The sequence below is a fragment of the Nannobrachium achirus genome, assembly GCF_963921795.1.
Source record: "Nannobrachium achirus genome assembly, chromosome: 17".
NCBI classification, from domain to species: Eukaryota; Metazoa; Chordata; class Actinopteri; order Myctophiformes; family Myctophidae; genus Nannobrachium; species Nannobrachium achirus.
In genome coordinates, this window is record NC_137824.1 from 25,146,586 (window position 1) to 25,157,861 (window position 11,276).

An 11,276-nucleotide genomic window follows, 5' to 3' on the forward strand; every position below is an offset into this window, starting at 1 on the left:
CAGTGTGTGTGTGTGTGTGTGTGTGTGTGTGTGTGTGTGTGTGTGTGTGTGTGTGTGTGTGTGTGTGTGTGTGTGTGTGTGTGTGTGTGTGTGTGTGTGTGTGTGTGTGTGTGTTTGCGAGAGAGCGTGTGTGCGTGTTGGTCCGTTCAGAAATGGCAGTTCAAAGCACTTATAGACATATGGGCCTCAACAAAAGCATGCCATAGAGAGATAGAGACACATTAGAAAGGAGAGACAGGGGGGGGGGGGGGTAGCAATGTAAATGGCAGCTACAGTGTCAGCAGAGTGAGCGTCGAGTCTGCCGTTACTTCCTGCCATGGCAGAAACCCCCAGGTTCTTTTTGAGCGGTGCTCGGTGCTCAGCTATCTATAGCTCCAACATCTGGCTTTGTCCGGTCAAAAACCAATGGGAAAACGTGTAAATAGCACCACTCAATTCACACTAGGTGTGATTATTTGTATATATATATATTCTTTTACTCCCACGATTTTGTAACCCACTTTTCACCCATGCAGTGCCGTTTACCTAAGCTGTAATCTTGGGCGCTATACTGTACTGTCCCTCTGCCAACCTGCGGAGAGCCCTGAACTGAGCTCATACTTCCTTCAATGCATGAGGAGTGAGCAGGCCATTTTTTATTACCTGACGGGGGTGAAAGGAACCCGTTATTCCAACCAGTTCCTTTCCCCTCCATCAGGCGGCCAGGGGGAGGCAGTATAGAGACCACGATTACTTGCATGTTTTTTTTGTGAGGGTGGTCTACCCTAGGGGACACGGGGAGAACATGCAAACTCCACACCCCCCCCCCATGGTTCATATTGATGCTCAACTGAACCAGAGAGTGTATAAGCCTAGAAACGTAGCCTACTTATGTGCGTGCCTGCGGAGGGCTGATGATGCATTCTAATTTAACTCCTTCCTCCGACTCCCACAGAGACTAAACACGCACGCACGCACGCACGCACGCATGCACGCACGCACGCACGGGAGCCCCATACACACACACACGTACACACACACACACACACACACACACACGCATACACACACACACACACAGAGAGAGAGGGGTGTATTTTTCTAGGAATAGCCGTGCTGTCATTGGGTCGGTACAACATTGTGATTTTGGCTGACAAACGGAAGACAATGACAGACTGCCGAGACAGAGGGAATAAATACAGATTAGGCTCCATATGGTCTCTGTCTGGTGGAAACCTTGTAAGAAGAAAAACAATATATAATAATAGAGATACAGTGATAACAGTGAGATGTTTACTCAAGTGCATTTTGAATTCTGTGTTGTGAAATGTTAATATAGTTACAAACACTTTCAAAAAGTAGTGGAAATAGCAGATCTACAAGCTGCGACACGTTGTGAGCTTCTAGATCGGTTATTTCCACTGTCAATGTTCTTTTTTAAGTATAACATTTTAAAATATGTCAGTAATTTCTTTGTATATTTAGGTTATGTGTCATCTTTGCCATGTGCAACTTCAATGCCTAAAAGCCAAACAGAAATGTAATTGTCAACGACAAATACACAATTAAATCGTTAATCGCAATTATTTGAGTGACAATTAATCGTCATGCAAAATGTCATAATCGTGACAGCCCTAGTAACAGGGTATTTCTATTTTGCGGTATTGATACTTTTACTCAAGTAAAACATTTGGGTACTTTTTCTGTCTGCTATAATTGACAGCTGTCACCTCAGAGCAGCTTTCATGGGGACCAGCCCTCGCCGCCATACAGCCATCAGACGTTTTAAATTACCCCTCAATCTTTCAATTCTTCAAAACCGTTTGAAATGCCAGGCTTTTGCAGGACTGTGACCACACTGTCTGCATGTACTGTATATATACAGTAGAATGGTTGGTTGTCGGGCAGAAACCTTGTATCTCCATGATATTTGTAACCTTTTATGTTTTTTTTTTTTTGTTTTTTTTGTAAATAAATAATTCATAATCATACAAGAGTGTTGCACGACAGTAGCTATTTTTGTGCGACACTCTTATGACAGCAAAAAGAGCTTGAGGATCTGCTATAATACTTTTGAGAGTACTTTTGACACTGTACAGTAGTGATGATCGGGAAGTTAATTTACGGGAAAAACACAAAAAGGAGATAGGAGGTTTCTGCTCGACATCAACAACATATTGGCACTTTGACTAAATTGCGCGTGCCACTTTGATGTCTCATACAAGGTTTCTTTTCACAACAGCAAACCAAACTCTCTTGAGGGGGGCAAAGGGGGGGGGGGGGGGCACCTCAGCATATTGCTGTGTGCCTGTTCCTGCTGCATGGCTTCTGAGTCAGTCAGTCAGTCAGTCAGTCAGTCAGTCAGTCAGCCCTTATGTTTTCTTTTTCTCTCAGCTGTGAGGCTCTGCAAGGTTGAAAAGGTTTGAAGAAAGCTCTGATCATTCTTGAGTTCTCTTTTAAAAGGTGTGTGTGTGTGTGTGTGTGTGTGTGTGTGTGTGTGTGTGTGTGTGCGCGCGCGTGCGTGCGTGCGTGTCAGAGAGCCCTTTCCTCTTTAATCAACAGTGTTTAACTAAACTCTCAGCGACTCGAGCCCCACTTTTACCCTGACTGACGCCCTCCCTCCTGAGGCTCTGTGTGGGTCTGTTCTGTTTGGTTGGTGTGAGACCTCCCCTCCCTCAGGGGGCGAGGGAGAGAGAGAGAGAGAGAGAGAGAGAGAGAGAGAGAGAGAGAGAGAGAGAGAGGCCTCTCTGCTCTCCGTGTGGATCAATAGTAAAAGAGAGCGCTGTTTGACCGAGGCTCCTTTCAGTGCCGTTTACCCAGAGGCGTATATAATTTCAGAAAGAAATAGGGGATGGCAAAAAAATTGGTCACCACTTAAGCCCCATTTAATGGATCTACAAGGCTCTCAGCGCGCCGCCGAGCTATGCGTTGAGAGCCTGTAGATCCACTATTTCCGCTATTTGTTTTGGGGGGCCAAAAGAAAAATATATTAGAAGATGTTCGTCTATAATGACATTACCAGAATTTGGATTCGATTGGGCATCGATTGTGATTAAATCAGATTGATATGCAAAAGGTTATTGGGAGTCGGGAATAATAGCCTATTTTATTTTTGGTTTAGCCCAGGCCAGTGCCAGGGCTTTAAAAGGAGGACAATGTCCTTCTGTCCGTCCCTCTGTCTGTCCGTTCGTCAGTACTTGCGTTTCTACATCCCTCTGTCTGTCTGTCTGTCTGTCCCTCCCTCTGTCCAAACAAACAAACAAACAAACAAACAAACAAACAGACTATTTCAGTAATAGAAGGTATGCATATGCCACTCAGCGCCACTCAGCACCACTCAGCACCACTCAAAGCATAATATGCTACTCAAGCGCTCGACCACATGAGAAATGGGGACCTTTATGGGGACCTACCGTGGGTCACAGACAAAGTCAGAGAGAGAAGGATGAGGCTGGCCGGGCACAGCGTCAGGCACCCGGAACTAAAGGCAAGCAAACTGACTCTTTGGGAGCCAACCCAGAGGCAAAGCCAGGAAAGACAAGAAGCGCAACACCTACATAGATGCACTGCGGCGCAACAGCTTAGCTAACAACACTGATGTTAGATAGGAGGGTGTGGAGGGCAGCGATCCAGGAGTCCCGAGTTGGTGTTGGCTAGACCAGTGGTTCCCTAACTTTTTAGCTCAAGACACAACATAGAAATTAGACGTTTGCCCGGGACCCAAACTAATGAAAATAGCAGATATACAAGCTCACAGCGCGCCGCTTTGCGTCGGCTATTTTCACTACTTCTTAAACATTTGTTTTCAAATGTATGTAACTTCTTAGATTCAAGATTCTTCTTTTATTTCTTCATGAAATCTCTGGAAAATTTTGAATGTTTTTGAAATACTAATAATCAAAAACAAAATAGGAAATAAAGAATTAATGGACCCATAAAAATGTGTCCTGACCAACTGCTTGGGAAACAGCGGGCTAGACCACACTCGCATCTCATCGCACATAGTATGACATTGTTTCTTGGGGTGTTTTTTGGGGGTGTTCCCTGTGCATGCCACAAGTCTCTCGGGGGGGGGGGGGGGGGGGGGGGGGTAGACCCTGCTGTTCCTGCCCAGAACAGCTTTCACACTGTTAGAATTCTGTGTTTATAGTGTTTGGAAGGTAGAAGGAGGACTTTATGGTACATTCCTGTGGAGAGAGTCCATAGTGGTATGACCTATCACACACACACACGCACGCACGCACGCACGCACGCACGCATGCACATGCTTCACATCTGCATTCATAATGCATGTCATACGTGGGGTTAAGTCAACAGTTCAGGAATCGGCAGGGGAACTTGACTCAGAACAATAATGTCACTGTTAGTGTGTGTGTGTGTGTGTGTGTGTGTGTGTGTGTGTGTGTGTGCGCGTGCGCGTGTGTGTGTGTGTGTGTGTGTGTGTGTGTGTGTGTGTGTGTGTGTGTGTGTGTGTGTGTGTGGTATTATCCTTTTAGTTGACCTTGTACCAGTGAACTGTACTGTCATGAAACTGTAGCTTACATTTTCCTATGCAAACTAAGTTTTCAATCAATCAATCAATACCCCTTAGCTGTTTGTGAGCATGGAATCCGTGTTGATTTCTTCGACTAAAACTATGACAATTTGTGTGTGTGTGTGTGTGTGTGTGTTTTCAGATGAGCGGGCAGTGCCAACGCAGACCAGCTCTCCTGCCGTGCTTTCAGAACCCAGCTCAGAGCAGACCAGCTCTGATGCCGTCACAGAGGCCTGGGGTAAGACAGCAAGAAAATCATACTTTATTTACACTTTGCACTTGGTTGCAATACTGAAAACAGCAGCAAACTCACAACGTGCCGCGCTGTGACACGTTGTGAGCTTGTAGATGGGCTATTTTCAGAGTGCAACACCCGAGCGCAACCAAGCATAACATTACTTGCTTTTATTCCTACTGGATATCTTCTCCCTGGTCCCCTCCCTACCATTATACTACTTTTCATCCGTTGATATTGTCAATACGTTTAGTCTCTGTTTTATCATTGTCATTATCATACCTTGGTTTTTACCTCGTTTTTTATTTTGTTCATTTGTCTGTGAAAAAAAAAGGTAGTCGACGAACGGTTTTGTTCGTAGTTTTAGTTCTTTGTTTAGAAATGAACGCTGGTCTGTCTGTGTGTCCTCCTCAGTGCGTCCCAGGTTCACTCAGCCCACCAGGATGCGCCAGAGAGTCCTGTTCCGGCCAGAAGGCAGCTCTGTCCGGCTACGATGTCAGGTCGGTAGACGGTGGTCAAACACCCCACAATTTACAATTTACAATTTACAATGTAGGCATTTAACAGACTCCCTTAATCCAGAGCGACTTACAATAAGCAAGGTAATACATCAAACATCATATCGTCGCTGTCGGGTGGAAACCTCGTGTCTCCAAAGTTTCAGATCTATACTTCTTTCGCAAAGCAAAGCCCTGTTTCATCATACGAGGCCGACACACAAAAGTAGTGAAAACAGCAGATCTACAAGCACACAACGCCTCGCGGCGCGAGGCGTTGTGTGCTTGTAGATCGGCTGTTTTCACTAGTTTAAATCATTTTTAAAATGATAAATGCAAAATGAACGGTTTTGGACATACAAGGTTTCCACCCGACAACGACGATATATATAGACAGGGACTAACTAGACACACAGGTGAACTCAAACAGACCATCAACATTCAACACGTAGACTAACAGGCTAAAAAACCCTGCTTCCAGGCCAGTGGCAGCCCGCTGCCATCCATAGTGTGGTACAAGGACCAGCTGGTGCTCTCGGCTCAGAAGCACCAGCGACTGCAGTGGACCCTCACCCTCAGGAACCTCTCGCCCCAGGACAGCGCCACCTACACCTGCCACGTGGCCAACGCAGCCGGCAGCATCAACGCCACCTACAAACTGGATGTCGTGGGTAAGGTGGCCAAACAGACTGGCTGACTGAATTGGCTGACTGGCTGACTGACATAAAAGATGACCTCCAAAATGATAATGCATTTGGCCGCGAGACCCTATCTGAAAATATTTTGTGATGGGGTTCCCCATGAGAGAATTATTTGGTTAATATTTTACCCAATTATTCCACATTTTTCAAAGGGCTTCAAGATTTTTCAAGAAATAACCGATAGACCTGCTCACAACGTTGCACGTTCTACTGATGGTTAAATAGATGTTGATGCTATACTAACTAATCTAGCTGGGGATCTCCCCAAGGACCCCCCAAGGACCCCCCTGGGGGACCACTTTGGGAACCACTGCTTGATTAGACAACAACATGTCCAATGAAGCAGCATCAATTAAAGCCTTACCTGTGTGTGTGTGTGTGTGTGTGTGTGTGTGTGTGTGTGTGTGTGTGTGTGTGTGTGTGTGTGTGTGTGTGTGTGTGTGTGTGTGTGTGTGTGTGTGTGTGTGTGTGTGTGTGTGTGTGTGTAGAGCGGTCTCATTGTAAACCAGTGCTAACTGGCAGTCATCCAATCAACACCACGGTGGAGTTCGGAGGCACCGCCTCCTTCCAGTGCAGAGTCACCAGTGATGTCAAACCCGTTGTCCAATGGCTGAAGAGGGTGGACCCGGGCATGGAGGAACGCCACAACTCTACGCTGGAGGTAAAGGTCCCTGCGTTCAGACATCCCTCCTCTCTCTCTCAGTGGCGTCAGTTCAGAAAAACCTAAGGTATGGCAACATGACTGGTGTCTTGCATGCGCGCCTTCATGTTGCCATACCTTAGCAACAGGCATGATACATTTATTACGTGCGACGTAATAAAAAACACTCCCGCAATAGTGTTTTTATCGGGGCGATCGCGCGTTCATGAACAGTGAACTTGAGCGAATCGCTTGAACGGATCATTACCGTGAACGTGACCGTAATGATTCGTTCACTGAAATGAACGAGATTGCCCACCACTAGTCCCTGTGCGGGGTGATAGATCTCCTGCAAATACAATCAACTACTTCACTACAATACAATCAATAAAGGCAGAAAAGCCAAAAAAAAAGAGGAGAGAAAAAGAAAAAGAGGAATAATACAACCCCACTTTACATGGGAATATTCTAAGCAATGCCCGTGTCTCATCCCAGTAAAGAATAATAAGGATCATAATCCACTCCCCATGCATTATAATGTATTCATTCCACTAAATCTGTACTTTGCTTTACTGCACTTCCTGTCACTTTACTGTACTTCCTGTCATTGCAGGTTGGAGGACAGCACTTTGTCGTCATGCCGACGGGGGAGGTGTGGTCTCGGCCCGACGGCTCCTACCTAAACAAGCTGGCCATCACCAAGGCAACGGACGACGATGCAGGGATGTACATCTGTCTGGGAGCCAATACCATGGGCTACAGCTTCAGAGCTGCTTACCTTACTGTACTACCAGGTAATACTGAACTGATAATATACTGATACTAACCAGTAAGACGCCTAAGGGCGACAAGTGAGGTCACGCCATGTCTTGGCCATCTGGCCAGTGATGTACATCGGACCAGTTACATCTGTCGGCCCGCGGGTCTGAGAAAGAGGCAGAAATCCTCCGGTTCACTGTTTGGCTTAGTGTCACCATCACGTTGTATTTGTGCCCTATAAGCTTCCCTGGTGGCAAAGCTATTTTTGTACCTTCGAGTCGTAAGGGTCCCCTTCCTAGAAGTGTAGAGAAGTGAAAAGGTCATGTGCTTTGCAAAGAAAACGAACACTAAAATGTTTTACTTAATTACGTTACTCGAGTAAACGCGCTGAGTCGCTGACACTGGCTCACAAGTGGAAGAGCAGGCTCAGATGTTTACAGCGACATTCCAGCAGGGTCTTGTTAGATAATCTGGTTAGAGTCGGCCCTCCAATGTAATCAGAACAACACAAATGATGGCTCAGCCCTGCCACAAGCACAAGATCTGATCAGTGTGCTGACCTGCTGCTACTGACCGCACCACGCCTTCAGAGCACAAGCAGAAGAATGTGACTTTTGTTATTTTACCAGCATCCTCTCTCTCTCTCTTTCTCTCTCTCTCTCTCTCTCTCTCTCTCTCTCTCTCTCTCTCTCTCAAAGGTCACGTCCAACGTAGACACAGGATCTAAATGTCTCAGTAGAAGTGCAGGGAGACCAAATACAACCAGCCCAATTGTATTTACATTAGCCTATATTGTATTTACCCTCCATAGACTGTAAAAAAGAAGTGGACAAAGTGACGCCATTGGTTTCTGCAGACCGTAAATGAAGACTATTTCTCAGCAATTGCAAATCCGCCATCTTTCTATCCGGTCCAGAAATGCAGACGGAAATGAATCCAATGAATGCTATTGGCTGGAGGGCAGGTCTTCACTCTGTATATAACCAATAGAAAGCCTAGAAACATGGCCTACTTTAACATTCATTTTAAAATGTATGTGAATTTACTAAATACTCAGGAGGATTTAAAAAAAAAAAAACGTTAAACTAGCGTTCGAAGACATAAAGTGTTCATGAAAAGGTTTACTAAGATAATGAAATCAAGTGTAAAGTTCGCCAAATCACAGCACGGCACCGAGTGCCGCGCTGTGAGCTTGTAAATCTGCTATTTTTGAAAAGCTGTGAAAATATGTGCAAATCTTTGAATATACTGTATGTGCAAATCTTTGAATATATGTATTTTTTAAGTGAACATTTGTAACTCAAATTTTGAGATGTGGGTCTGTGGCCAAATACATATCCTTTTGGGGGTCCTTCACAGTTTTTTCCAAAACCCTTAGAAGGATTTAGAAGACATTTATAGAATCGGGTCGAAATATTCAAAGACTCGCACAAATTTGCAAAATTTCTTCTCATAGTTAAAGCATAAAATAATGTGTAATAATTTACCCTCTCTCTCTCTCTCCTGTGATGCAGACCAGCAGGTGGAGATCACAGACTCTCCTCCCCACCTCAGCTCAGGTCTGCCCTGGCCGCTGATCGTTGGCATCCCCTCGGCCGCCCTGCTCATAGTTGGCACCATCGTGCTGTGGTTGTGCCACACCCGCCTCCGGCAGAGCTACGTCACCTCCCTGCCCAGGTTAAGACACCACGCCAAGGTGACCGTCCTATTTTCACCACCGTATCTCTTGTCTTTCACTGTAGCGTTGATTTTGACAGCAAAGTTTGATTTTGGTCATTTTTTTTAGTTGTCTGAAATGTTTTAGTTTTAGTCTACTCTCTACTGAATATCATATGATTTTAGTTGACTAAATCTACAGTTGATTTTGTCGACTAAAATGTATTTTGGCGGGCCTTGATGGCGTCATAATGTCTGATTGGTTGCATGCTGAAAATAGACGATCTACACGCTCGTTGTGAGCTTGTAGATCGGCTTGTAGATCAGCTTGTAGATCGTCTGTTTTCAAAGCGCAACACCTGAACGCAACCAAACATAAAATGAAGAATAAATAAAAAATGTTCTACTGGATCTCTTCTCCACTGGTCCCTCCCTGAGATTTTAGTCTTGTTTTTATTTGTTAACAAAATTTAGTCATATATATTAGTCATCATAGCTTAGTTTTTATTTAGTTAGGGTTAGTTTATTTAGCAGAAAAGTTTAGCTTTTGTTCATGCATGCTTCACTTCACATCACAATATAAATGGTAAGACGGAATTCATTTCCCAGTGGATTCGTTTCGACATACGTCAGTGCAACCACACTTGCAATTTCCCAGAATCGCACCTTTCTAGTTTTCATTTCGTTTTCGTCAGTGAAAATTGGTTGTCGACGGAAATTCTCTGTCAGTCTCAGTCGACGAAATCGACACTGGTTCTGACACCTCCTCCCCCTCCTCGTCTCCCTCTCTCTCTCTCTCTCTCTCTCTCTCTCTCTCTCTCTCTCTCTCTCTCTCTCTCTCTCAGAACGGCAGAGGTCTGGCCCGCTGTGAGCGCCACCGTCACCCCCACCCCCACCCCCACCCCGGGGGGCCGCAGGACAAGGACTCCTCGTCCCCAGGGCTCAGTGCGTCCTCCGGGGCCGCCCCGGGCCCCGGCTACCCCTCCCCGGCTCCCCGCGGCCTGGGGCTCCAGGCCGGGAGCGGCGGCGGGGTGAGGATGTACCCGGGGGGCACGTCCAAGGTCTACACTGACCTCCACACCACGCACACCACCCACACGCACTCCTCCTCCCCCGCCATGCAGCCGCCGGACATGCTGGCGTCGCACACCCACACACACTCCCACGCGCACTTTGTGGAGGGCAAGGTGCACCAGCATCAGCATTTCCACTACCAGTACTAAGAAGATCGCGCGTGCATGCGCATGCACGCCCGTGCACGTGCATACCCGTGCACGTGTGCACACGCACGCACGGACGCACGCACGCACGCACGCACGCACGCACGCACACACACACACACACACACACACACACACACACACACATTCACTAGGGTTAAAACTATATTTTTTTTTTCTTCTAAGAATTGATATAATTCATTATTTCAACTCTCTCACACACACACACACACACACGCACACGCAAACGCACACACACACACACACACACACACACACACACACACACACACACACACACACACACACACACACACAAGCACGCGTACGCGCACACACACACACACATGCACAGACATGCATATACTTGATCACTTTTAGCCTCTGTCCTGCTCCATGGCTGGCTGCTCCACCGTCATGTAACCCCTTGGGTTAGAACTCTGCCGATCAGCCAAAAGGGCAACCGACATTAGGCTTGTGTGGGCTTCGGGCTGGGCTTCCCTGCTACATTCAGTCGGAATTGAACCCCATCCCGGACGAGCCCTCCAATCAATGCAACCACCTGGAATACCGAACCCTATTTAGTCTCCCAATGCGGGACACCAGACCTCTACCACTCAACCAAGGGGGACGATATCAAACTGTGGGTTTTGTAAATATCGAACCAATGTAAAGTATTTACGCGAGCTTGTTGACTAAACACTGACTAAATAATAATTACATTGGTCGCCATTGGAACACAGGTTCTTTTTTTCCAATTCCTGAGAAGTAGCATCCAGTTTTGGACATACAACAAGGTTTCAGGGCAGGCCGACACTGACTTTTAAAAGCAAGGCTGATGCACACCTCAAAGGTTGGTGACCTGTGTGTAGGACAAAAGTGCATATATTCAAGAAGGGATCTCTGATCAAATCAAAGAAGAGGACCGCAAACTGTCAAGGAAGAAAAGCTTTATTTCGTTTCGGTCATTTGGACCTTCATCAGGACAGACAATGGCCGACACCGACGACACGTTCCGTCACGCGACGAAGTATAAACGTGTCTTCAGCCTGAGC

The 11,276-nt window shown here is 46.3% G+C and overlaps 1 protein-coding gene across 1 annotated transcript in view; it reads left to right on the plus strand.

Moving 5' to 3' along the window:
* The window catches only part of LOC308302372 (fibroblast growth factor receptor-like 1), a gene marked incomplete at both ends in the record, with an annotated part of 41,345 nt that extends 31,121 nt beyond the window's left edge, over positions 1 to 10,224 (plus strand). Inside the window, 7 exons of the mRNA XM_080746627.1 lie at positions 4,656 to 4,751; positions 5,163 to 5,248; positions 5,727 to 5,916; positions 6,435 to 6,607; positions 7,200 to 7,380; positions 8,860 to 9,041; positions 9,847 to 10,224. Coding sequence (XP_080602753.1) covers positions 4,656 to 4,751; positions 5,163 to 5,248; positions 5,727 to 5,916; positions 6,435 to 6,607; positions 7,200 to 7,380; positions 8,860 to 9,041; positions 9,847 to 10,224 — 1,286 coding nt within the window. The remainder of the gene's footprint in view (positions 1 to 4,655; positions 4,752 to 5,162; positions 5,249 to 5,726; positions 5,917 to 6,434; positions 6,608 to 7,199; positions 7,381 to 8,859; positions 9,042 to 9,846) is intronic.
* Between the last annotated feature and the right edge of the window lie 1,052 nt (positions 10,225 to 11,276).